Source organism: Morchella importuna, assembly GCF_003444635.1.
Source record: "Morchella importuna strain M04M26 chromosome Unknown Morimp01GS021, whole genome shotgun sequence".
NCBI classification, from domain to species: Eukaryota; Fungi; Ascomycota; class Pezizomycetes; order Pezizales; family Morchellaceae; genus Morchella; species Morchella importuna.
Genome location: NW_025763418.1, coordinates 572,489 through 600,199, shown reverse-complemented (window position 1 = coordinate 600,199; position 27,711 = coordinate 572,489). Strand labels below are relative to the sequence as shown.

Below are 27,711 nucleotides of genomic sequence, written 5' to 3'. Positions count from 1 at the left end.
ATTTCCCATGACTCTGATAGCTAGGAGCATGCATAAAGTACGTATAGTTTATATGACGTAGACCTATAAAGTGTCAGGAAGGTAACGTTAATTCAGGACCAAGGCAGAGTACATGGCGTGATCAAAGGAAAGACTCGAGTTTATTCTGGGAGCTTTGTTATTCAGGTGGTCTATATAGGCATCGGATGTGGGTGCGGTAATCAGAAATGGCCTCCCTGAATTATATTACATAAAATGATACCATAAAGAAAGTTTGTTTATTATATATGAACGAAGGAATTTCTGTTGAGGGATAGTTACATACAAATGAAATGTTTTCTGGAGTTGAAACAGTGAAGGAAACAATGAAATAACAGCATCACTACTCTATCGTAATACTTTCCAAAGAAATCATGTTCACTGTGTTCAAATATGCGGCCAATAGTTGCTCCAGGTAGGGGTTGAATAGGATCCTTTAGGAAGACTGCGCACACTGATGATCGACTCCACCAAAATGAACATGAAACCAAAGAAGTTAAGTGTGGCCATAGCTCCCGAAAGAGCAACGATAAGTATTGCCAATGAATATCCATAAGCCATCTGCTTACTGGACCTCTCGGCAACTTCCTCGAGAGTTGTGCAACACCGACGACATACTCTAGCAAGGTGTCTGAAGATTGTTGTATCCTTATCTTCAAAGCTCAGTTCCCAAAAATCACGCAAGACTTCCTCATCAAACCCAAAAAGTTTGACCGACGCCAAGCACACCGGCATAGTGAACACTAATATAAGAGATGAGATTCGCCAGAGCCAACATTCTGAAACGGTTGGAAACTGGGAGTTCCATGCAAACATGTGGAGGCTACCGTTGGCAGCTGCCGATATTGATCCTGCGAGAGTACCCTCCCCAGTCCCGAGAATAGTTTCTATCATATCATACCAGGCCTTCCAAGCCTGGCATATACAGAGCGACCGCGGAGATTCAGTACGGAAGTGAGCGTCGGCTTGATATGTTGTACTGTCTTCATCAGGAAAATCCGAGGAATGAGAGAATCCCATTAGAGTTGTGGCTGCCGTATATTCAGATGAAGATATTTCAAGGCGCCTCTTGTCCCCCCATGAGCTTCCCTGGTCGCGGCGTATATCAATTCGTAAGGGTTCATCGACATCCAAGGGTTTGTACCACCAGAATGCATAAGTTATCAGGGCAAAGAAAATTTGGATGACAACATGAATCTCAATCAAGGTAAGTGGTAAGCCAGCTACCTTCCGCCCAATGCACTGAACAGTCATCCAAGAGGCCTGAGTGAAGACCAGTATTTTGGTAATTATAGAGGCATTTCCCTTGTCAATGATGAATTTCTTATCAAGAGCGTCCTCAGGTATTTTGCCCGATAGTGTATATTCCCTGAATCCCGAAGGTGTCAAGGTGGTCATACGTCCGGTGTTCTTGTTTTCGTGTACGGCAATTCCCCCCATAACCACAAAGAATCCTCCCTGCATTCCCATACGATCCCGATCACTCCCGGGTGTGATCCCAAAGTGCTCGCACCACATATCATAAACCGATTTTGCCTCACGCATCTGTACATATGCGTAGAACGCGATGGCCTCAGGAAATATTGCGCAAATCCACATAATTGTTATCTTGTATACGTACTTCCTCCAACCCACTTTGTTTGGAACAATATCTGGATGCACTGCAGTCCAAACGCAGAGAATGAAGGTGGTGAGACAACTCCAGAAAAATCTGATCGTGCCGCGCTGAGAAATTTCCGGTACCCATCCGGGATCAACATTTGTGCTATTCGAAACGTTTATTGCCGATGCAGGGGGAATCATGGATGCAAGAAGCACCATAAACACAAAGGAGATATGTGATATACACAAAAGTACCATTTTGTGGCCGTAAATTAACGTAAGATGATAAGGGCTTCACTAATTACATATGTCAGCACTACTAGGATTTAGTCTAGGCCTTGTAAAAATCTCTCGTGGCTCACATGTAGTTCTGCGAAGGACGACTATGTTGTTAAAGTTAATTAAAGCTATATAAATTGATAATAAATGTCATATATAACTCTGTAACTAGAAGAATATCAGCTCTCGGATCTTAATAGCATAATTTGTATGCAATATACGGATAATACTCACACCATTTGAAGGCGAAGAAGCAGCTGTTCATAAAGCTTTATAAATGCAGTCGAATCGATGCTAATTAGTAGCGAATGCCGTGCCCTACCTTAGCCAATTAGTGTTAAGATTATATATGAGAGTACTATTATGAAATATTTACGTACCTTTCTCTCGTAGAGAATCTCTACCTACACACTCAGCGTAGTTCCACGATATGCTACAGGGCGGGGCGGTTCATCTTATGAGGAGTGACTTCGAATTGTTAGTCCGGCCGAAACATATGTAGTTCTCGTGTCACATATCCCTTCGTCTGTTTTCAGCACTCACTCGCGCAGACCAGTCAGTCGCGCATCGCAACAAGATAAACCTGGTATATTCCTTTCGGCCAATGACTGTTGATCGTTTTCTATGGTGCGCGACTGACGGGTCTGCGCGAGTGAGTGTTCACGCGCAGTATGTCCGCTATCCATTTAGCAACCGAGGTATGTACCTGGTATGTGCCGCCTGCAGATCAAGTCCATTATCCTCGTCTTCATCGTCGCTTGAAAAACCCACCAGACGAAGGGATACCCGTGATTATTGGTATGAATACAGCTTCCAGTAGTTGGGGGATCGCCCTGCTCTCGGCGTGATTGTTGTCCTTGTTTTCCACAATAATTCTACCGGAAGCTGTAGAGTACCACAATATTTTTATTGGTTCATGCTAGCGGACGGGGGTTAGCTGAATTAACTAATCGAACTTTGACTAGCGTGAAATGCCGCGTCGATCCTTGCATTCTGACCCAGCTAGAGACAGCTCTTTCTTATCCAGAGACAGCCATTATCTTATCCAGGGACGTCTCTGGCTGGTATATACCAGTCATGGACGTCCTTGGATAGCATAGCCAAAGGCGATGTCCCTGTATGGTGTGAGCTAAGTATACCAGCCAGGGACGTCCCTGGATAAGCCCCATCCTTGGTTGAGCCGTAACACATATTCAGACAACCATTTGAGCCGAAAAGCTTTTGTTTCTTTTATGTGTCCTCAAGAGGGTACATACATGCAGGTACTCTTGATGGGCCTCCCTAGCCTCCACTGTGTCTTAGATACCAACAAGATGTTCTGGGGCCCGGGAGATGCGCGCATCCTAATCGACATCGAACAATTCAAGCCTATCAGAACCATTGACTGTGAACTCGATCCGACTAGTATGTGTATAGCGAGTACAGCCTTACGTTATGAGCTTCCTATAGGCCACATGCTTCACTTGCCAGATAGCTTTTCACGATCTCGAGAGGTTTCTCGAGGTCATATATGATCGAACCTATTAGAATCTTATGCGAGCCTTAGACCTCGCGGAAGCTGATTCTGGCTAGAGGGAGGAAGAACGCGGGTTCTACGGATCTGCACGTGTTCCTAGGATCGATTGATTTGATACACGAGACGGGTGCCGGGAGGAATGCCGACAGGAATTTGAGCACCAGTCAGTAGTAGGCCTTTCAGACTCAACAGACATGTTGTGCATGAGGTTTGATTCTTACTCCTTCAAAGCTCGAAAGCTAAAATGAGTTGCTTAGAAATTCTCGCTAAGAGGTGATGACAGGGATATTTGATCTCCTCAAGGATGGGGAGGTGGAATAAAATATTTGGAGCAGTGCGTGTGTAAATTAGCCAGTGCTACTACATCTCAACGAATCAGCAAATGAGACGTTGCATCAAATTTGCCGATTAACGGAAAATTGGCAATACCGAATTATATAGGGCTGCTGTGTGGACTCGCGTGACGTTTCAGAGATAAAGTTTGGTATGCGTGTTATGGCCGAGTGAGCAGCTGTGAGCCAAGCCCGGTGGCTTCTGTGAGATACATGTATATTGTAAAAGCACGTACCGTACATATTAGACATACGAAGCAACAGCCAGCTTTGTTTCAGGAATAAAAACGAAATTGGGATACAATAAAAAAATTCGGCAAGTAAGAGGTGTGAAAGAAGAAGAGTGTCCTCCTTAATCAGGATCTTATCAGGCATAGTCGGAATCACTTGCTATCACTCGAAGGGCACATCCCTGCTACAACCACCAGTCTCAGTTTTGCAAGATAGTTTTGCAGATAAGATTTCCAACAATTCATCCAGAAATCTTATTTTCGCGATCACCCATAAAGTAGGGGCGTTATATAAGACACGGAAATTGCCAAACAAGACTTGGTAAAATGTTTCGAGAGGTCTCGTCGATTTCGAACGAAGAATCGAGGTCCCCAAATCGATATCTACCCAGATATTATCAGTAGATATAATTAACCCTTCCCCACTTTCTGCGCAAACAAATAATACTGATGATTTCAAGATGATTCACTTTTTGGGCTGGTTCTATGGCGTAAAAATGGCGCAGAAAAACACAATCCAATATTGGGTGATCCATGGACCAAAATCTTGAACTTTACGGATCACGTGATTATACTTCTGTCTAAATTCAAATACTCTCTCAATTGGAGCCATTTAGTACTATTGAATACGAGACCACAATTATCTCGCGATACCCTATCCCTCGCCAACAGGATACGAGACGAAACAACTGTCAATCTGGTCTCGTCTTATCTCGTGGCCATCACTACGTTCAGCATAAAGACTCAATCCCTACTTAGGATGGGATACTTTACTCCGAAAGATTTTTTGTGGCAACAAAAGAAAAGGAGTATGTAAACTTTTATTTGCTCCGTGCCTCAAGGGGGGACATGAGGCACCTATAGCCTCGCCTGTGAGCTCCTTGGCACTCCGATTCTTGGCTTGCCAATCCACAGGCTACACACAGAACCCCGGTGCCAGATAATTACAGACCCCCGCATATATGTATACAAAGCCCTTAGTTCAAATTTATATCACCTGAAGGGACATGTAAGTACAGTTGCAACTCGATATGCCGGATCTCAATACGCCGGATCTCTTGCTGTCCCGTGTATACGAAATCTTCTGAGATTTTAATCTTATTACTGCAAAATCAATTTGCTATCCCGGATTTTTTGCTATCCCGTACGAAATCCCTCGAATCTTGGCAATCCGGCATATCGAGTTGCGACTGTACCCCGGTTCTGAATAAATGGTGTGTGATCGGAATCATAAATTCTCACTCGGCTAGGTTCAACAATAGTTGTCACCAGAGTCAACCCGTTCGGCTATCGTCGGCGCCCTAGGCCTCCCTATCAAGAAACAACTTCCAAACCTAGATCCAACTGCTCATCCACCTCTGGGCAATCATTGTCAGCTTCCCTTTCTACTACTAGTTACTTGGCAGTACTCCCTGTGTAACAACTTGGCATGCCAGGCGGCCAGGTCCGCAGAGCCCGTATTGTTAATGACAACGGCGCCCGCGACTGCTTATCATGCGCAGAGTGCAATTGCAATCTTGCTCGAATAAGATGCTAGAGATCGATTTAAAGTTAAACTCTAAACCCAGCACTATGGATATACTAGGTTCGGAGATACCTCCGCAGCACGGAAGGATATCCTTATTAGGAAGGCACATCTCCAGCGTGAGGAAGGTCGCGATGCTGGTACCCACAATAGTAAGTGATGAGCGGGGATATAGTTTATGATAGGCTTTCATCTGCCTGTAGTTTTTCAATGCTCCGTCCCGCGCGATGCCGTACTCTCTGATAAACAAACAGTACATAATTAAAACGGGCATCTGATAAATCCACATGGAGTGATAAGGCAAACATTTAAATACCCCCAAGTCAGACATGAGGCAGAAAATTTGTCTTCAGCCAGCTCTTCAAGCCCACGATGAAGCTCTTCCTTCCATCTCTCCTCCTCATTGCCCCCGCCTGCCTTGCGCGTGAGAAGGCCGTCGATGAGGCTACTCATGCTCAATATGCCTCCGGTGAGGTAATGGCAGAAATAATGGCCCAGAAGGAGGCGACCTGGCAGCACTACCGTGACGAGGGCTACTTTAAACCCGGCCGTTACAGGTCCAGTAATGGTTACTATCCCTGCGTTGATGGCTCTGTCACCGTCGGTGACGGTGCGAATAGCACCTTCCAGTGCCTAAACCTCGATGTGACGGGGTACCTGACACATGAGGACCTTGGATCGACGAATGCTACAGAGCGGATTGGTATGTAGATTTGCACGCTGGTTGGTAGTTCGGCTTGCTAAGGATGTTTGGTTTTCCTGATAGGTAGTTCGATCTGGGGGATCACTCTCGAGGGGCGCGAGTTTGCGATTATCGGGCAGGCGGACGGTGCGGCGTTTGCGGAGGTTGTGGGGAAGGGGTGGTGGAACTATGTCCCGTATATTGGGAAGAAGGAGGGGACGCTGGATTATATTGGGAGACTGCCGCAGCATAGTGTTCCCATTATCTGGCGCGAGATTAAGACCTATAAGCACTATGCCATCATTGGCTCTGAGGCGGTTGGACATGGTATCCAGATTTTCGATTTGAGAAAGGTGGGTATCCGATCAGTGTTTGTCTGCTTTTATAGTACTCACAGTTTGTATAGCTCCTCGAGGTCAGGACTTGGTGGAACCGGCTGTCAACGGCAACAAAGACATTCGATATCGTAAAGGATGTTACTGGCCACTTTGATAAACTCCCGGTCGGCCGCTCCCATAACGTTGTCATCGCCGAAGCCAGTCAGCACATCATCGCCGTCGGCGCCCAGTAAGTACCTTTCCATTCACTTATTGACCTTCCGGACATCCTCTTCTAACCACCCCCACAGACCCCGCAACGACACCTGCAGATCCGGCCTCATCTTCATCGACGTCTCCGACCCCAGCAACCCCACACAAACCGGCTGCGCCGCATCCGACGGCTACGTCCATGACGCCCAATGCCTCATCTACCGCGGGCCCGACACGCGCTACAACGGCGTCGAGATCTGCTACGGCTACAACGAGGACTCGCTCACCATCTACAACATCACCGATAAAGCGGACGCCCAGATCATCTCGCGCATCTCGTACGAGGGTGCGTCGTACACGCACCAGGGGTGGGTGCTGGACCCGGAGAACCAGGAGTTCCTGTTGATGGACGATGAGCTGGATGAGCAGAAGAAGGCCGGGGCAGCCGCGGACCAGAGGGCGACGACATATATTTGGAATATTGCGAATCTGGAGAAGCCGATATTGACGGGCACGTATAAGTCGGATGTGGTGTCGATCGATCATAATCAGTATGTACATAGGGGGTACTCGTATCAGAGTAATTATGGCGCGGGTATGCGTATTTTAGACGTGCAGGGAATTCCGAGTGACCCGACGGGGGGAAACATAAAAGAGGTGGCGTTTATCGACAGTAAGTACCCTATCCTTTTTTAAGTGAAGATATATCGGGGTAGTTGACTGATGATGAATAAAGTTTCCCTGATGACGATGCGGCACCGGCAGCGACATTTATGGGTACGTGGGGCTCGTACGGGTACTTCGAGTCGGGCCATATCATCATCAATACCTATGACCGGGGCGTGTTTGTCGTCAGGAGAAGTAGAGAAGTTGTTGGCGGGTTCCGGGCGGAGTTTTGAGAGCTTATGTTTTTGTGGGTTCGCCTAATAGTATGGCTTGCATTCACCGAGTGAGCGGATATGATAGACGCGATCATGTATGATCACTCGGTTTTGCGATATAACGAATTTTCGTTGTTGACGCACATCCCGAATATGATGCTACTTAAGTTAGATAGGATGTATAAGTACATGTAAATAGACATGGGCGGGGCTTTGCGTGTCTATGGCCAGTCTTGCTGTCTGTCATGAACATTACGAGAGATTCACAATGCGGGCTTAAATATCGACCACATTTGAGACGCTTATGAATGCGTATGCTAGGCCTCTTGCCTATGCGAAAGTGATATCATCTCCTTAAGCGTTGTACCCCATCATTTTGAGTGGATTAGCCATTATTAACAGCATGTTGTTTTATCATTGACAAGATGGCACATGCTATGACAGGGCCAACCGGCACGAGTGATAAATCATGACCAAAGCTCAAATGCCATGTACCTCACCCACACAAGGCATCCCAGTTTCACCGCCCTATCACTATCCCAGGATCTGAATTATTGACCCTAGGGTTAAAAACCTCACAACCCCAAGGTCGACTAAAACCATCCTTGGCGTTATCCACCCCAAGCTATATAAACCCCACATCCTCCATCCTTCCCTAAAGAACATAATGTCCGCTACTGATCCTCCTCCCTCTTCCTCCCTCACTCGCGTGCGGAGGCGGGTGATGATCTGTTCACCTTCTTACGACTGGCGTAAAGCTTGTCACCTAAGAAGGTGGTCAGACCAACACTCGTCTGCGGGACGCTTTGAGTGGGCGGGGGAGAGCAACGTCCTTTCCGGCCCCGAGCGGGGTAATGGGGCGGAGCGGGTTTGTCATTCTCTTCCTTCCTCTTTTGCCTCCCCCTCGAGCGGGAGGTCATGGAGCAGGCTTTTGCTCTTCCCCTTGAGGGAGAGTTGTGACCGCCCCTTCCCCTCCCTTCCTTCCCCCTCTCCCAGTGCCCCGCTCTTTGCCCCCCCCCCCCCCCCATCGAACCTTGGGCGCGGCCGAGGGTTCGAGGTGGGTTTTTTCCTTCTCCCCGCCCCCATTCCCCTCTTCCCTCTTTCCCGCTTCCTTCCCCGCCCCCTCCTCCTATCAGACTCTGGGCGCCGCCGAGGGTCTAACAGGGTTTTTTTCCTTTCGCTAAATTCATCGACCCCAATCCTCCAGTCTTCCCCACTCCTCCCCAGTCCCCAGTTCTCCAAGCTCCCAGCCCTCTAACCCGATTTATCAGGCAAGGGCCCAAGGGGATGTCTGAAAACCGAGTGATATTTGATGACCTAAATAAATGTAGTTTTAGAGCAAAAAGTCACTACTGCGGCGCTGTATGAAAATGCTGCAGTAGTGAATATTTCTAGTTGTGCTCTGTAGCCGTAGTTTGCGGGGATGTATCGAGGTGCCCCTCGGGCCTTGATTAGTCTCGTTGAGGTTTGGTGGTAGGTTTCCTCAATAATTATAAAATACCCACAACTTTGCTTCGCACTTGTGATGGTTAGTTGTTCCTAACTTTCAGCCTGATCGGGTATTATGTGACTAGCCAAATAGATTGTAATTCTCCATAACAGCCCAACCTTTCTATCAGTATACTCACGTGTTCATTAAGTCAGATGTGGGAGCGAGTGCAGGCCCTTCGACGGTATCCGAGTCTTCAACAGCAAATTTCAAGGCATGGAGGCCCTTTGCCTGTAAAACAAATAAGTAAATTTTTCAATCATGTCCATATGCGATATCAATCCCTTTTAATTTTCCAGGTATGTAGAAAACACGATCAAAGAGGTAGGTAGGAAGGATTAATTACATATACACCTCCTCGAACCACCACCTCCGTCCTGTGGACCGCACCACAATAGTGCACCAGGAAGAGACGTAATCTTGTATCCAACTCGAGCACCGCGAAAAAAAAGGAGAAAAAACCGCACCATGAACCATTGAGACAGAGCAATCAAAGAATTTTTTTTATGAAACCAGAACACCCCACCCGACACGAAGGAAGATAAGAGATATAACAGGCCAGAAGGGTAGTAGATGCACATGAAAAGAGAGAGCACTTATGTGAAGGAGAGATATAGGAGAAAGATACGTAAGGGAATTATAGATGCAGTAAGTGTAAGATCCGTGAAGGTAAAATTTACATAGGCGTGCTTTTTATGAAATTATTTTTTATGCAGCGAGATACCCATGTTGCATTCTCCACCTAGTTTTGGAACAAAAACTGCATATCAGCAGGCGTCAATTTGTCCATTGCGCCCTGATCACCGCCTACAGTGGCGTGGATCATCCTCGCCTTCTTTTCCTGTAAGTCTAGGATACGGGACTCGATGCTGTCCTCGATGATCAACCTAGTGACCTTGCAGGCTCTGGTTTGGCCAATACGATGAATTCTGTCGGCAGCCTGCCACTCCACCGACGGATTCCACCACGGATCCATGATGAACACCTGGGACGCCTCAATGAGATTGAGTGCGACACCTCCAGCTTTGAGAGAAACGAGGAAGACCGTGGTCTCCACATTCTCCATAAAGTGCTGAATGGTTGCATTGCGCTGACTGGGTGTCATGCTGCCTTCCAACATTGCAGTCTGGAAACCGGCCTTACGCAGCCTCCATTCTACCAATTGTAACATGGATGTAAACTGGGAGAATACGATCGATTTGATCGTATGGTTCTGGCTTCTAAGCTTATAAAGCTCTTCAACGAGAGCCTCGATCTTGGTCGAACTATGCCACTGGCTCATGTCGATACGATTAATGATAGAATTCTTTTTGACAATTGTGCCTTGGTCAACCTCAATGGCAGGCGCAGTAAGGTCGATATTCAGCGTGATATGACACTTAGGGCAGTCTGGATTGGACTCGCCATCGAAACCAGAAATATACTCCTGTACACACATTCGGCAGAACGTGTGATGACATTTACTCTTGATGGCGTCCTCGGCTTCATCGTCGCAGAGAGAACAAACCAAAGTGTTCTGGCCGTCAAGAGCTTCCTTTTTAAGGACAAGATCCGGATGGTCCGCAAGTTGGCGCATACGAGTGATGAGAGTGAAGATATTCGCATAATTGTTCTGCGGTAGGAAGTTAGAATGCTGTGTGGGAAATGCAATTTATATAGAGCTTACCAAGACGACACCATGCGCAACGTATGTGTTGAACTTCCTCTTTGAATCGCCGTATATCGAATCATAAACATCAAGTTCCTCCTCATTGAAGTAATCCCTTCTGACCTTCACGATTTTTGGTGGTAGCCCAAGATCATCAGCGCGCTCCTCCTTGGTACGTCGGAGCATGATATGCTTCAGCAAGATCTGCAACTTCCCGAAAGCAGCCTTGCCAGGTCCCTCATTCCCGTGATTCTGGATAGGCTTGAGCAACTCGTGATTGAAAAGACAGAGATGGTGCATTGGACTATGCCCACAGTCATCGCAACCACGATTAGCCTTAAACTTCCAGTTCAGCGACTTGCAAGGACAGTTGCGGCAATAGTAGTAACTGAATGGATCTGCTTCAAGAAAACGGAGAAGAGAGAAAAGCTCTCCAATGCGGTTCTGGAGCGGTGTTCCAGAAAGACAAAGCTTGTATTTTGTCTGCAGAGCAAACGCCGCCTTCGCAGATTTGCTCGATCGATCCTATTATGGTTAGTTATGCACTCGCAGTAGGAAATGTTTGTCAAACCTTGATGTTGTGCGCTTCGTCGAGAATCACTCTGTTAAATTTCAACATGTGTAGAGGGCTATCCTGCTTGTAGATCCCATCCTTTCTCTTAAAACCGGTCGTCTGCTTCCTATAAATACTTTCCAGAACACTATAGGTAGTCATGATCACATCGGCCTGGGCCAATACCCCGGGGTCCTCCTCCCTGTTCGCACCATGGTAGGAGATCACGCTCAACGCGTTATTAGTGTGTTTCTTGATCTCATTTTCCCACTGAACCAGTGCAACAGTTGGAGCTATAACCAAGTTCGGCTTTGCACGAGGCTCGGACATGAGTAGACCAATTGTCTGAATTGTCTTACCCATGCCCATTTCATCAGCAAGGATGCCACCTCTGAAGATAGTTTGTTCTTGGGCGCGAAGCCAATTAAGACCCTCCAACTGGAAGGGCAACATAGTCAATGATAAACCGTCGGGCTGCGTGGCTTTCTCAACAGGAATCTTGGGACGCTGGTCAAGCTCATCCCAAACAGTCGCAAGCTCTGGATGCCGATTTAGAAGCTGATAGCGGATAGTTTCATCCCTAGATCTACCAGGGAATCTTCTTCTAGGAGCTCTAGGAGCACGATTTCTCCGGCGATGTGTTGTTGAAACTTCCAAACGAGGCATATCATCCTCATCAACAACCCTGCGGTCAACCCACAAGCTTGCCCCTTCTCCACCGGAATCTTCACCAGCTGTCTCGATTTCTGAAAGATCGCTACCAGCGAAGCTAGACTCTGTCATGTCACTTGCTTCATCTTCTGTGATGTCTGGAACCTCCGTCAGAACTGCTGGCAGTTCGATGTCTGAAGATATATTAATCGGAGCCCTCGCCCTGCTCCCCGCCCCGCTCCCAGAGAAGCGAGCGGGTTTGGCTGAAGGTTTGGCTGGAGGTTTGGCCTTAGCTTTGCCTTTACTTTTTGCTTTTCCTTTAGCTTTACTTTTGCCTTTACCTCGAACGGGAGCGGGTTCGTCGAAATCCTCATCTAGGTTATCATCTTCATCATCTTCGGGCTCAGAGAGCTCACTTTCTTCCGGGCTATCCTTGGCTGCTTCATCATCCGCTGTATCTTCATTTTCGTCTTGAGGGTCTGCAACCTCAAGACTAGCAGCAGAATATCTGGTTCTTCTAGCGGCAACAGAAATTGCTACCTCCTTCCCTTTCCCCTTCGAGGGTCTAGATGAAACGGTGCTGCTCCTAGAGCTTGGAGCGGTAGGAGGCGTATCTACATCTCCCTCGTCAAGAGAATTGGCGTATGAATTGGCGGCCGTGGATGTTGATGAGCTCGCAGTTTTAACTTCGTCGTTGACCTCGATTTCAATCCTAACGCTTTTTCTTGTGCGCTTTGGAGGGGGCTTAGAGACAGTTATAGCCTCATCAGTGGAATCCGCATCTGAATCAGATACACGATTACGCTTATGTGTTGCTGTAGTGACAGTGCTAGCAGTAGTGACTTTGGGTGTTGCTGCAGTGATAGTAGTACTAGCTTTGGATGTGGTAGCAGCTTGACTTGTAGAAGCAGCAGTTGCCAGCCGAATTGCTAGAAAGAAAATATTTAGCCGAATATTCTGCAATTGAATAAAATAATAACTTACAAGAACGACGAACAACCATCTTTATTATGGTGGTCTATTTCCCTCAAGTGGATTGTGGATGTGAATTCTTCAATTGTTGTGGTTACTGTTTGCCACAATTCTCAACCTGAAGGGTCTGAAAATCGTCAAGGTCAGAAAATACAAGCTCGTGTGTAGTTAGATGGAAAGAGTCTTGTTTCATTGAAACATACCAATGAAGGGGGCTCAAGTGAATCTTTCCGGATCTTCACTGAGAACAAGGAATCCGTGTGGGGGGAGCTTATATAAGGATTGTCTGCGAACAAAAAAATATGTAGTCTATGTCGACATGAAAGTGTTATACGACAAAGAGTGAAAGTAGGCAAGAGAGAGATGGACAACGAATTTTCAAGATGCAGAGATAGTAAGGAAGCGGAGTGACGGCGCACAGATGGAAGGGAGGGGGAGAAAATTTGGGGAGGGAGGAAGAAGGCAGCCAAGGGATGCTGTCTCAGCAGAATCGCAAGCAATGATTACAAGGTCCTCGGGCAAGGGACCAAACTTCAAAACTTTCTTTAACGATTAATGTATTTACAAGCAGTTACTGGTACCCACACAGTCCTCGGTAGATAGATAAGATAGGGGACAGAGCCAGGGATACACCATCTCATTTGCTCTGCCTCCTTCGAACTTGCTACTTAGTACGTACAGCTAGCTATGGACCCCATCGCACTGCGGGTCTTCGCGAGTGCAGTGGCGATAAGACCGAGAGAGAAAAAAACGCGTCTCCCCAGTTGTTTGCGGGACACTTTACGCGTTGTGACTCCGGCATGCATCAACCTTCGTGTTCGCCCGCCTTGGCAGCTAGTTAGTCGATTCTTTCCGGGTATCGAGAACGATTGTTTGGGTTAGAAGGATCGAATTTGTCTTGAGTGGGCAAGGATTAGGATTTTAATTGCCACTGCAGGGTGCTGCAGCCACTTTACACGCTCCCCCGTTATCCGTAAGTTAATAGTACACAACTCTAACACCTTCGCTCCACCTCACATCACACATCCTCTGTTTTCTCGGGCCTCTTAGAATTTCCATCACACAAACCAGACCTTAGACTGATATATAGAAATGTGAATATGCCATTTCTACACATAGAACTTCAAGCTAACAATCAACCAGGTCGAGAAGAAGCAGAGGAGGCAATGGCGTGCGCGGGCCGTAAGTTTCCACAACTCCATCTAATATGGTGAAATCAAAAACTAATAATTGCTCTTTAGAAACTCGGCCATGACAGAATTCCTGCGGGTACGTCACACTACCCAGAAATTAAAATTCAGAAAGCTTCAATATTAAAGATAGATTTCTCTGACCTCATCGTAGGACAAAGGAATCAATGCCGCTGATATTCGCCGTCGTGCACTTGAACGTGCTGAAGCCGCTGAGGCCGCTGAGGCTGCTCAAGCTGCTACTGCTGAAAGTGAGGCTACGTCTCAAGCACCAGCCTCGGCCCCAACTACTCGTCGCCGTCGTGGGCAACCTGAGAGCGAAGCCGGTCCCTCCACGGAGCAGCCTTCTTCCTCCACTGCTGCAGAAACTAAAAAACGAAAGAAGGATGGTTGGAGAATGAAATCTGTCTCAGTCCCTGGGCAAATTGCATTCTGTGCGGAATGTGAGTGCCGTTTCACCGTAACAGCATACTCCCGTAATGGTCCAGATGGCGACGGATTACTATGCAATACATGTGGTGCACTTGATGCTGGTGTCAAGAAAACGGAGAAGAAAAAGAGGGTTGTGGCCAAAAGGGGAAAGAAGGAGGGTGCAAAGAATATCCTCGATGGAAAAGTGTGGGGACCAAAAACTTTAAGGGAACTTTGTATCAACGTGAGTGCCTTGAAGGGTGTCTGGGGGTTCAAATATGGCTGCTGACCTAATATAGCTCGTTGCGAAATACATTGATGATGTTGAAGCTCTCGGCGATATCGGTACAATGAACATGGATCTTATATGCCAGATCATTTCCCGAAACCGTAGACTTAATAACAACACAATGAAGCTATTTCTAGACCCGGGAAGCACCAGACTCAATATTTATGATTGCTCCAGTACGTTTTCATCTCGTTTTAAAGTGCCAAATACTCCACCTCCAAAACATTCATTCTAACCCACCCTAGAAATCGAAGCCAACGAGCTCCAATCAATTGCTTCCGTCGTTCCTACTCTTCGCCACCTCTCCCTCTCCTTTTGTGGTAACATGACAGACACAGTCCTCACCTACTACGCGCACCAGCTACACTCTCTGAACTCCCTCCACCTTGGTGGGCCCTTCCTCGTCACAGCGGAATGCTATCACAACTTCTTCAAGCTAGTCGGTTCCCGCCTTACAAGCCTCAAACTCACCGACACTGCGCGCATCAATGCCTCTGTCATCGAGTCCATCGTTGACAACTGCCCCAATCTCGCCGAGCTCCGTCTCTCCGACCTCAACAAATTTGACGACGAGTGCACGCGCCTCCTTACAGGCCTGAGCAAGCTCGAGGTCCTCGAGATCTCAGGCCCCGGCTGTGAAGTCAGCGATAAAGCTATTATTGATCTCCTATCCTCTGTTGGACGTGGATTAAAGGAGCTTGATCTCACTCGCTGCCAGGAGCTCACTGATGACATCCTGCCGTTAATCCGCGAACAGTGTACAGATCTACAGATCCTCACGCTGGAAGACTGTGAACAGCTTTCCAACGAGGGTGTAGCTGCACTATTCACGGATTGGAGCATGAATTCGGGTCTCTCGCACCTAAATCTTTCACGAATCGTCGACTTCTCTGATGAAGCACTTCACGCCGTCCTCGAACACTCAGGGACTAATCTAGAGGTCCTTAATCTCAACTCCTGCGGGAAGCTGACCGACGTTGGGCTTGGAGCTCTCGGGAGGGGCCTCGGAAGGCTAGAGGAAATTGACTTGGGCTTTATTGGGGCCGTCAATGACAGTGTTCTAGAGGACTTGGGGAGGAGCTGCAAGGCACTAAAAGTAATCAAAGTATGGGGCGTGTTGAGGTGCACCGGTTGTGCTAGTTTGCCTACTGGCTTGCAGGTGGTTGGCGTGCAGGAGATTGCTAGTCATTGATACTCCCCTAAGTATTTCGGTTTTTCGTTTTTCCCGGTCTCACAAGATGACATGCATGCCATTATCTTTACTTAGGAGTTTTTCAAGGACCATTTTCTTTCTCTTTAGCCGTAGGTACCTAACGATATTCAATAAAATACCACGTTTTTTAAGCAGCTAAAGCTAAATCACTTAATACCTTCCTAGCTAGAAAGCAGAAAGGAATAGAATATAAGCGGGAGCTAAACCATATATAAATATAGTTAGGAAATTCTAATAAAACACCTATCTCGGTATCACCCCGCACAAACCCAGCCAGTAGTAGAGACCATATCCAAATACACCCCAGGTCGATCCAGGATGTCTAGCACGGTCGAATCGTAACCCTACATTGAAAAACACATTACTCTCAACAACCGAGTGATATCCCATGATGAGCGTTTACGCTCGACATCTGCGGCCGGAGATGGGGGACCACCCCATCCTGATCTCACACCACTAATCTCCAATAGACCTTGGGATGCTGAAAACTTGCAAGTTTCCCCGATTCTACCGCACCGCGCCGCACTAGTGGAGCCTGGTATCTACATCGTGATGCTCCCAACCTCAAACGTCCTTCATCCTCATCACAAGTATGTAAATTTGCCTTGAATATACACATACCGGCACTGTCCCACGCACGCTACTTCTGTCAAGTCCCAACTTCTCTCACGAAAGAAAGAAGGAAAGAAAAAGGAAAGAAAAAAAACACCACGAAAGCTGGATTTGGGCACGATAAAAGCTCATTTCGATTCGAATTTCCCGCACCGAGAAGGGTGCCACCTGTTAACCCTAGTCTCATATCGCGCCGTACTAGTGTGTGGTTTCATGGGAGGTATATCGTATATCGAGACGAGCCCAGGTTGGAGGCACCCCTGCGGACAGTGAACCTCCAAGGTCCCAAAACACAAACCGCCACGCAGAACAGCGCCTGCAAAAACAAACACCGGAAAGCCAAACCAGACCAGAGCTCCGAGCACCAAGCCTCCAACCTTCGAGGCCATCATACCAAACTCTGTACTAGGACTAGCTCCAACACCACGTGATACAACCTAACCCTAACCCACAACCCGTTTAAAGATTTTTTTTCATCCCATCTCTCATCTCCGACGTCAACCAGTCAACCAACAAGAACATCAACAACAGCATCAGCGTTTCGCAGGTTGGGAGATCATTTCTAGGCTCATATGCTCCTGTCACATAATCAATAGACTTCAGGATGTAAGCCTGCCTTACTACTCTCTCTCTCTCTCTCTCACTTTCTGTTTCTGTTTCTTTTCTTTTCTGGGGCGCGGATATATTATGCAGCAAGCAGAGAGCTCTTCAGCGATTCCATACCCAAAGGTCGACTGAGGAGCGGAAGGTTTCTTATGACCTCGACGGAGTGATATGATCTCCACATCTTGCAAGAGTCAAAAACCGTATGTTTGAGGCTGCTGTTGCCTAAACAGTGGAATTGTGGCCATAGAAAAGCGGGAAATTTACAAATCCATACCCTTCAATTATTTATCTACGTTTTTGTTTCTGTATGTGCTGTTTTGTTTGGCGATGTTAGTAGAATCATGTACTTCCAAGTATTTTCAAATAAACGATCATTACCGCATTGCATTGTCCCACCAAAGATCTCAAATCCTGCTGCTGCACAGTGACGCTGAACTCTACCTTCTCACCAGTCTCCCCAAATAACCCCACCACCCCGCCATCCCCCACAACCACAACCACCAAACCACCATGGACACCATCGCCCTCATCTCCGGCGGCAAAGACTCCTTCTTCTCCCTCCTCCACGCCATCGCCAACAACCACCGCATAGTCGCCCTCGCCAACCTGCACCCCCCCACCCCCAGCACCGCCCCCACCACCACAACCACCCACCACCCCACCGCCACACCCCCCATCTACACGCCCGCCTCCTCCACCACCGCCGACGAGCTCGACTCCTTCATGTACCAAACCGTGGGCCACACCCTCCTCCCCTTCTACCCGCACGCCCTCTCCCTCCCACTCTACCGCCGCGCCATCACCGGCCACAGCGCCGACCAGAACCTCTCCTACACGCACACCCCCGACGACGAGACCGAAGACCTGCTCCCGCTGCTGTCGCACATCATTGCGGTACACCCCAGCGTAAAGGCGGTGTGCACGGGCGCCATCCTGAGCACGTACCAGCGCACGCGCATCGAGAGCGTGTGTGCGCGGCTTGGGCTGACGTCGCTGTCGTATCTGTGGCAGCGGGGGCAGGGGGAGCTACTGGCGGAGATGGCGGGCGTGGGGCTGGAGCCAAGGATTGTGAAGGTTGCGGCGGTGGGGCTGGATGCGGAGAGGTGGGTGTGGAGGTGTGTTGTTGATCCTAAGGCCAGGAGGGAGCTGGAGGGTCTGCGGAGGAGGTGGGGGGTGCATGTGGCGGGGGAGGGCGGGGAGTATGAGACGATTGTGGTGGATGGGCCCGGGTGGAGGGGGAGGATTGAGGTTGAGGAGGGGCAGAGGGAGATTGTGGAGGGCGCGGGCGGGGTTGGGCATCTGAAGGTGCTTGGTGCTAGGTTTGTGGAGAGAGAGGGAGAGCCGGTGGGGCAGGAGGAGTGGGTGAAGGACTTGAAAAAGCCGGATCTGTGGGATAAGGTATTTGCGGACATTCTGAGGATCATTGACACCGAGAATGAGAATACCACTCCCGCAGAACCGCCGAAAAGCGCCATACCGCTCTCCGGCGGCCCCAGCATCTCCACCGCCCAAACCTCCCAGTCCGGAAACCTCGTCTTCATAACCAACCTCTCCAGTCCCTCCCCCACCACCACCATCACCGAAGAAGCCCAATCCGTAATGACCCTCCTCTCCCAGAACCTCTCCACCCTCAACACCACCTTCTCCTCCATCACCTCCACCACCCTCCTCCTCCGCTCCATGTCCGACTTCGCCGCCATAAACAGCATCTACTCCTCCTTCTTCACCGCCCCCAACCCGCCCTCCCGCGTCACCGTCTCCGTCGGCCCCCGCCTCCCAGAAAACACAAACATCCTCCTCTCAGCAACCATCGACCTCCCCACAAAGTCCCCGCGCAAGGGCCTGCACGTCCAGTCCCGCTCCTACTGGGCGCCCGCCAACATCGGCCCCTACTCCCAGGCCATCAATGTCGACGGCTGGGCCGCCCTCGCGGGGATGGTCCCGCTCGTACCGAGCTCCATGGGGGTGCTCAACGCAGGCGTCAGCCGCGCCGACGTGAATGCGCAGGCGGTGCTGGCGCTCCAGCATATGTGGCGGGTTGCGACAGCGACCGAGGTCACGGTGCTGCTGGGGTGCGTGGCGTATGTGGTTGGGCCTGTTGGTGCTGCGGCGGCCACGGCGGCGTGGAAGGAGCTGTGGAGGGGATGGAAGGGGGAGGCGGGGTGGAAGGGGCTGTTTGGAGCCGATGAGGACGAGGATGAGGATGGTGAGGATGATGAGCCGGTGGAGGTTGAGACGGGTATAAGGCCGCCGCTGCTGATAGTATCGGTGGAGGAGCTGCCGCGTGGCTGTGCGGTGGAGTGGGCGGGCGTGGGATTTGATCCGGAGTGGATCCAGAGGGTGCGGGGTGAGTACTACACGGACGATGATAACGACGCTGAGAAGGCCAGCGATGACTGGGGCGTCAAGACGTGCGCAGAGACATGCAGTAGTGGGATTGTGACCTCGTCTGGGGTGTATTACGGCGGCTGGAGCAATGGCCGGAGCATCTGTGGTGGTGGGGTGGGGATACTCTGTCTCCCGGTTTCCTCAGAGGAAGATAGATGTACGACTCTAGCAAAGGAGGTAGCAGAGAAGGTGGGTGCGGAGGTGATGGGCTTTGACGCTGCGGAGGTGAGGGTGTATATTCCGGCTGTGACGGGAACGGTGGGTGAGTTCTCGGAGGCCTGGGGGAGGGAGATGTGTGAGGTGAAGGTGGCCGTCATGTTTGTGCCTGTGGACCAGGTGTGGGACTGTGATGGCCAGCTGGCGGGGCTGGGTGTGGTGGTGAGAAGAGTGGGCGAGATGGCTGCGTGGGCTACTTTGAAGAGCGCTCAGTCTAAGAGACAGTGAGGGGAGAGAATGCCAGCATGCCCTTTACTGTTTCGTTTTCCAAAAAAACGACTGTATGCATTATATATAATTAGATAGATAGGCTCATAATCGTCAGCTAGGTTGTCTCCATCAACCATGACATTACATAGCTGTAGAACATCACTTGTCTCATGAATTCTTTCCCTCATCTGGATCGAGCACTACCACTAGAATTAAAGCCTTGGAGTTTATCATCGTAAAGTCCCAATTTACATATACGAATAACCACTTGAGAGGATGATTTCCAGAGAAGCATCCGCAAAGGAATCAATCGGAATGAATCGACAATAACGGTTCCTTTGCGCAATTTCAGCAATTTCAATCATTGAGCCAAGAGTGCTTTGCAGTTAGCTATTAGTGGTTCATCACAGACTATCACTCGCACTAAAATACCTCGACCAGGGTCCTTAGACCAATGAGATGGAGGCTATTTCGCACTAGTAATATTGACGTCTGATAAGATCATAGAGCCTATCCGACCCTTGTCATTTTTTTGGCTGCAAAATCTCTCGACCCATTCCGTGGGAAATGCTTAGTAGGCGGTGGCCGTGATTGTTCATTCACAGACCTAGATGTCGATTGGTGGCGTTTGTCGTGAAGAACCTTCACTGGTAGTAAGAAAGCCACTTCCGCAATTGCAGTGGCAAGTTCAAGCCCGCAGGACTTGATTGATAATGATTTTATGCGGATCGATTCTTCTTCTAGTGCTTAGTCTACTCTGTTGTTAGTTTGCTGATTTTTGAGATGTTTGCATCCGTGAGTTGTTACTCTAGATGTAGAGTGCCCTCATATACACGGATAGAGCACTCCTCTTTGGATCGAGAGCACCGGTAGATACTCTAAGATCCTCCGGTTAACATTTGTGGTTCGAGGTGATGGGACGGCTCCAACTCATGATTGGACGCTGTCTGCCAGGATGTCCAGCGAATACCGAGGTCGCAGGATGAACACCTCTACTTAGTAGGAACTCGTAGTAGCTCCATTCCCTTTTTACTAGCGGCTACCAATACGTGTCACTTCTCTGTGGCTCTACCTGGCTTCAGAAGGCGCAGTATAATTTTCAATTCCCCCAGCTACTGCGTGTATTTGTATTTCCGATCCCTTGATCCTGCGTCCTGGGTTCTCTCGGCAGTATGTATCAACTTTATCGTTATCAAAAAAGTGCCTCTAGGATAAACACATTCCCAAGTGTCAAGTGCGTCATAGTCGTAGTAATCGTTCTGAAACAAAAACGGTTTTTTTTTTTTTCCTCTACTGTTTAACGTGTAACGTCAGCCAGCGGGTTGGCCCTGCAAGCACGTTTTTTTTTTCTTAAATCGACCCTGAAATTGCGGCTCTGTAACTAACTAATCGAAGGAAAGGGTCCGAAAATCAGCACCTTTTTTGATCTTTTTTTTGCCCTGCATATGACAAATTAATTTCACTTCAATTTTTTTTTTACTCTTGCCAGCTCTATAGGTTTTTTCGCGGTTTTTGGTTAAAGGCCTTTTGCTGACAGAGAACGACGTCCAGACCTCACGCTGGAAAGCACCGCTACCCGAAAGCGAGCCGGAAAAACCCCTAGTGGGCCTCGTTGTGCCAGGGTCCAGCTTTAAAAAGCTGGGGAAACATCTCAACTCAGCTTAGCGGGCTTTGAGCCGAGATCTTTAAACCCTGTCGATATGCTCGCATTAATCAGCCACGGGTCTCTCTATTACGGTCTCCCCCAGAATCAGTCGAAGCTCGTTGCCAGTGAGGGTTCCTAAGTAACTGATATCCCCTAACCCTAGTGCTTCCCGTCTTTTCTCCTCCCTTCTGTCCGTTCTATCCCCACTTCTATCCCCCTTCTCCTCCTCTTCATCCCCATTTCATCTATCTATATTAACCCCACTATTCCCTCCGTCCCACACCCCATTGATCAATCTCACCTCCCTCCCTATCTTGCTATCTTCCCCATCCTCTAGCTTTCTAGAGATAATAATTATATCCCCCCCCCCCTTCATCAGCCTACCACATCAAAAATGGCATCCGCAGCTCGCACTATCACTCGGTTCGCCCCGAAGAACATCTCCTTCACACCCCTCCGAAGGAACCTCACAACCGCCACACATGCCCGGCCATCAACAAAGATAGCATCTCCTATCAGGCAGGCACCCCGCCGAGGCTATGCATCAGAAGCTCCTAGCGGCGGTAGCGGAAGGGGTATCTTTGTTGGATTGACTCTTGCCGCCCTCGGTGGTGCGGGGTACTACCTCTACTCCACCGATCAGCTATCAGCTATCACCGGATTGGCCGGCGGCAAGTCAAGCACAAAGCCCCCAGGCCCCTTCCAGCCCACCAAGGAGGACTACCAGAAGGTTTACAACGATGTTGCAGAGCTCTTGGACAGCAATGATGAATACGACGATGGCTCTTACGGCCCAGTAAGTTTTATTTTTTTCTTCTTTGAACTCAATTGGCAAATAAGATGGTTTTAAGGGTGTGTGGCTGACCTGTTTCACCAATCAGGTCCTTGTTCGTCTCGGATGGCACGCCTCCGGAACCTACGACAAAGAGACCAAGACTGGTGGCTCCAACGGTGCCACCATGCGGTTTGCCCCCGAGTCTGATCATGGGGCCAATGCTGGGTTGAGGACTGCTCGTGATGTTCTGGAGAAGGTCAAGGACAAGCACCCGTGGATCAGCTACTCTGATCTGTGGACACTTGCAGCTGTTGCGGCCATTCAGGAGATGGGCGGACCCAAGATCCCATGGAGGCCTGGACGTAACGATAGGGACGTTGCCGCTTGCACTCCCGATGGTCGTCTTCCCGATGCTACTAAGGAGCAGAAACATTTGAGAGATATCTTCTACCGCATGGGCTTCAATGACCAGGAGATCGTGGCACTTTCCGGTGCCCACGCTCTTGGTCGGTGCCACACTGACCGATCAGGTTTTGAGGGTGAGTTATTTTTTCTCTTATCTGTTGCAGACAGAATTCTTAAACCGGCTTACTAATATCTATATCAGGACCATGGACATTCTCTCCTACTGTCTTCACCAACGACTTCTACAAGCTCCTTATCGAGGAGAAGTGGTCATGGAAGAAGTGGAACGGCCCCAAGCAGTTCGAGGACGTTTCTAGCAAGTCCCTCATGATGTTGCCCACAGACATGGCCCTCATCAAGGACAAGGTCTTCCGCAAGCACGTTGAGGCCTACGCCAAGGACAACGAACTCTTCTTCAGGGACTTTGCAGACGTCTTTGCAAAGTTGTTGGAGTTGGGAGTGCCCTTCAAGCAGGAGGAGAAATTCGTCTTCAAGGCCACCACCGACTAAAGTTTGAGTGTTGATCAGGGGGTAGGGAGGTTGGGTGCGGTGATACCATTTTTGGGGCATTCTGCGGTAGGGTAGGAGGGGAATTGTTGTGATACCACTGCCAGCGTATGGTTTTTTGTATTTTGCGTAATATCCATGGCGTCATGTTTTTTTGTTCCTATTTTTTTCTTCGCTTGAACCTGGCGTGTTTAGCGAAGGGATCTTTTTTTTTTTTTTTTTTTCTCTTGCATATAATTAGTTGAGAATCAAGACTGGTTACTATGGTCATATTGTTCCGCAATTGTATATTGGAATCATTTACTCGGAATCTACCTATTCTGCCTGTCGGGGATTCTCGGTTATCCTCGGTCAAGTAAACCTTACTCTGGGTTCTGTTCGATGTGTTGCATCTGCAAAATTAAAATAATGTAAACACTGTAAATGAAAAATGACGTCCATTAAAACCCTGAAACAGACACCTTGCGAGTCAGTCAGTCCCGCACCCACCTATATTTTGTGGATGCCTCCCGCGTTATGGTTATGGTGCATGCCGCCGCTGTTGTGTGCCTGGACTCAATCTCCGCGGGGATTGCCTCATACCTATAATATCAGCAATTTAAGATATAAAGAGCGGCTGTTAAGTTCTGTATGTATGTAGTGCGGGGTACAGTTCTGCAGTGCAGTGCAGGGTCCCGTGAGATACTCACGACCGTGTTTAAAACGAGGCAAAATACTCGAGCTGTTCAACAGTCCAGCTAGGTAGTTGTATCTGCTACTTCTATAGCTACATGTAACTAGTTCTCTCCCCCGCCAAACCCCCGCTTAAATAGCCCTAACCCTATACCGGTATCTTACTCCTTCCCAACCGGACGTGAGTTTATAACCATTTTTCTTACTCTCAGTATTTACTCGTGAATATTTCACGGGACCCTAGTGAAGTGCACCCCTCCACCGGAAGGTCTAGAACACAAATGCTGTTGAACGGGAGTGGGAATCAAGCTTTGTGGTGCTGCAGGGTCGGATGGCGGAATCATGGGCTATCACTCTCACGTGGAGCGCATGCAAGGAGGGGTCTTTGGAGTGGGTGGTAGCGTGCGTCCTGGAGGAACCTATGAGATAGTGAGGAGTGGGGGTCAAGCGAGGTGAGATGAGGTGAGGAAGCTAGGAGGATGTGATGGATGGATGGATGGAGGTGGATGTCGAGGAATATAACTCTGGTTTTAATACTGCACTTTGGTAAGTGAGGTGAGGTCGGCTAATTACGACCCTGAAAAGCTGGAACGTGGTGAGAAGATGGCCTTGGCGGTATAGGTAGATTTATACTTATAACTCCAGCTTTTGGATGACGATATGATCGGCTTCGGTGTCCTGTTCGAGCTAAGGGTCTTAATTCTTACAACCCCACTACCCCACCGCCACCACCGGCTGCGTGGTTCATCATATATCATACATCAACCCTCCTGTTGATAACCGACTCTATAAAGTTCGTATCTTGTCGCCGCTCCCTCCGTGTCGTCCCGGAGCTCGCTGCTGGCTGACGTCTAGCTTATCAATGTCGGCGCTCACTCGGGGTTGCGATGATTTAATCCAAACGTCCGCCCCCTCTAAGCGCCTCTCTTCTTAGATCGCTATCCCCGGCTTACTGACGGATTTGACCAATTTAGTTATTCCGGATCTGCTTGGAAGGGGTTTGATGATATATCAACCCCTCTAAACACCCTCATCTAATTAACATCAACGCCCCCCCCCCCCCACCAAACGGAAGATCCACACGTGGGCCGGCTACGCACATGGCTCGGGCTAGGCTTTGACGTCTTAAGGGACACGGAAGTGGGGGGAAACATCAAAAATATTCTATTACGTTTCGTGGTGGTGTTACCCCTGTTAGAAATTTGAGCCGAGTGATAGTTCGTGATTAAAGTTACCCTAAGTGCTCCGCCATCACTGAGTCAGCCCCACTCTCATAGCTATCTAACCCATAAACTATACTAGTTCAATCGATGCAGTTTTATTTACCTAGGTAATCAGCACGAATTTCTTTCTGGGTGGTAATGGATGTATAGAGAGATATCCTGCATGATATTGGGAGTCCATATTCACGAGCTAACTACCAGGTGTGTCAGTAGTTATTTAGTTACAACCGCCTATTAATGCAATTACTTGCGTGTTCCGATATGCTTTTACCTCATCGCGTTCCCCGCCATCTCCCAAGGGGCCTAGGGGAGATGATATGTGGGGTGTTTGCGCCAAACGTAATTCATGGCTACAAGTATGTGTGGGCTCATATCCCTGGCTAGCTTCTCCTCTGGGTCATATTCGCCTAGGTTTGGACCCTATAGTAGCCCATGATTTGATTCTTTTTGCAAAGGTCAAAACTCGATGATACCGAGAGTCAATGAAAACTATAACTAGAGATAGGAATCATGAGCGCTTTTCGGAGCGGCGTACTGTCCCGTTTGTAGAGCTTCCACGCTGGTCAATTGGTAATCGAATACCAACTAAGTTGATCAATGATGCACAAGACTTAAAGAATTGATTTGTTCATGTGTTTAATTGACGTCGTTTTCGGCGTTGTGAATTGATTGGTTATTCTATATGCATATCCTTATAAGAATAAAAATGGTATTACCTATGGCTCAAGAAGCTATAGAGGGTAGGTAAACTTCAGCGTTTGCAGCCAATCAATCTATAGAAATTGGGAGATCTACTCCCATAATGGTACTAGCGCCTAGCCCAATAGTAGAATTTTCTCTAATTCCCATACAAAAAAAGTTCCTCTGAAGTTGACACACCCACCCCCTATACCTTCTCGCGTCATATATGATGTCCTAAGACGAGAAATTCAAAGTGCCGAGGCCAATACCCACTGAGTCTATTCAATTACGATAAAGAACAGTCTCAGCGTCAAGCTCTCTTATCTGTATAATCTACTCGTCCACTAGAATTATGGTAGGTTTTGCTGTAAATTAAACGTACTAGGAGTAAAGTAAGAAGTAAGGAGGCAAATTATCCCTTGGCCTTCGAAAAACGCCGTACTTGTGCCAAGAGAGTATTAGATTAGGTCCCCATTTTTCTCCCTTATCTACAATCAACTGGTCCTTACGATCTGCCCCAGCGTCCGCTGTATCACAGTAGAACTTCCGATAGTATCCTTTTATCTGGCAAAGAATGCTGCCCACCCCAAAAAAGCAAATTTTATGTGCTTTACTAACAGATCCCGTTATCTCTCTTATCAAATAATAGATCTCCCATACAAATCTAGTTACTGTGTTATAGGGTGGGCAGCATTGCCTAGGGAGAGTTGAATAATGCGCCCGATCGGGTATCAGATGTAGGGTGTTTGCCAGAGGAGATGGGGTTCGATTCCCCCCGAGGGCTACTGTATTTCTGCTTAGAAATTTCTTTTTTTTTGCTGCGGGATCGATGTTGATTGGATCATATCATCTTAATTTCCTATTTCACAAAAGCAGTCATATGTACGTATACCTAGATTAGGAAATATATCCTAGTTCTGAAATGCCTATCATCAGAGGATGAACCCTCGGGTATTGATTGGTAGATTAATATCTGGTGATATATGTTGAGATGCTTCAAGCTTAAAATGCGGAATTGGGTTAGGTGGTGGAAGTTGTAAAAAGAAGAAAAAAAAGAAGACAAAAAGTCCGTCAACGAGTCCTCGCCTGGGGAGGCCGAAGTTGATACATCTTTGTGTCTACGGCTCGCAGCTATGGTACCGAATGTGACCTATACCGCCATCCAACTCACTTGACAGGTGTTACTTTAATTTTGTAGTTTTGGCTTCATTTGCATATATCCGCCCTTAGCTTATGCTAGTTTAGCAGTACCGTACGGGAGGACCCGGAGCCGGAAAGGGCTATAGATCGATACCAATGATCTTTATCACCTTTTTCTATTATTCTCTTATGTAATGTATTGTATTTATATAAATTTAAGTTTATGACAATATAAAAAAACATTTTATCCCCAAAACTTACAACATTGCTCTCGAAGGCAGGGAAAATAAATGATAATAAACGATTTACTCTATCCATTCTCACATTCTCAACTTGGGGAGTCCACATAACTTTGTTCTTTGTTTTGGACATCGATCCTATGGCCAGGTAGTTTTAAAATACCCTCCTCCCTCTAGATCTACTTTGATGCTCGTACTGTGTCTAACTACATATGTATATTATACTACCAGGATTTTATAACAATACTATAATCACTCTTCTAAGCTCGCATCTTATTCCTTTTCCTCCTGTTTTCCACGCCATGAATCCTCCCGATTCCGATTATCATTTCTTCATTGCATGGTTTTGAATATACTCTTACTTTACTTTCTCTATTACCT

The 27,711-nt window shown here is 48.1% G+C and overlaps 5 protein-coding genes across 5 annotated transcripts; 3 read left to right on the top strand and 2 right to left on the bottom strand.

The window, feature by feature from the left end:
- Nucleotides 1-405: 405 nt before the first annotated feature.
- Nucleotides 406-1,617, bottom strand: LAJ45_06994 (uncharacterized protein; the record flags this gene model as incomplete). The annotated part of the gene is made up of 1 exon (XM_046116553.1): nucleotides 406-1,617. The coding sequence occupies one exon, from the start codon at nucleotides 1,615-1,617 to the stop codon at nucleotides 406-408; it is 1,212 nt and encodes a 403-aa protein (XP_045970322.1).
- Nucleotides 1,618-5,874: 4,257 nt separating this feature from the next.
- On the top strand, nucleotides 5,875-7,613 carry LAJ45_06993 (uncharacterized protein; the record flags this gene model as incomplete). The annotated part of the gene is made up of 6 exons (XM_046116552.1): nucleotides 5,875-6,205; nucleotides 6,269-6,537; nucleotides 6,591-6,751; nucleotides 6,813-7,265; nucleotides 7,370-7,387; nucleotides 7,451-7,613. The coding sequence occupies 6 exons, from the start codon at nucleotides 5,875-5,877 to the stop codon at nucleotides 7,611-7,613; spliced, it is 1,395 nt and encodes a 464-aa protein (XP_045970321.1).
- Nucleotides 7,614-9,826: 2,213 nt separating this feature from the next.
- On the bottom strand, nucleotides 9,827-12,939 carry LAJ45_06992 (uncharacterized protein; the record flags this gene model as incomplete). Its single annotated transcript, XM_046116551.1, has 4 exons — nucleotides 9,827-10,696; nucleotides 10,751-11,257; nucleotides 11,304-12,865; nucleotides 12,921-12,939. The coding sequence occupies 4 exons, from the start codon at nucleotides 12,937-12,939 to the stop codon at nucleotides 9,827-9,829; spliced, it is 2,958 nt and encodes a 985-aa protein (XP_045970320.1).
- Nucleotides 12,940-18,267: 5,328 nt separating this feature from the next.
- LAJ45_06990 (uncharacterized protein) lies at nucleotides 18,268-20,061 on the top strand (the record flags this gene model as incomplete). The annotated part of the gene is made up of 1 exon (XM_046116550.1): nucleotides 18,268-20,061. One exon carries the CDS (start codon nucleotides 18,268-18,270, stop codon nucleotides 20,059-20,061), a length of 1,794 nt encoding a protein of 597 aa, XP_045970319.1.
- Nucleotides 20,062-22,082: 2,021 nt separating this feature from the next.
- LAJ45_06989 (uncharacterized protein) lies at nucleotides 22,083-23,378 on the top strand (the record flags this gene model as incomplete). Its single annotated transcript, XM_046116549.1, has 3 exons — nucleotides 22,083-22,484; nucleotides 22,570-23,002; nucleotides 23,071-23,378. 3 exons carry the CDS (start codon nucleotides 22,083-22,085, stop codon nucleotides 23,376-23,378), a joined length of 1,143 nt encoding a protein of 380 aa, XP_045970318.1.
- Nucleotides 23,379-27,711: the final 4,333 nt, after the last annotated feature.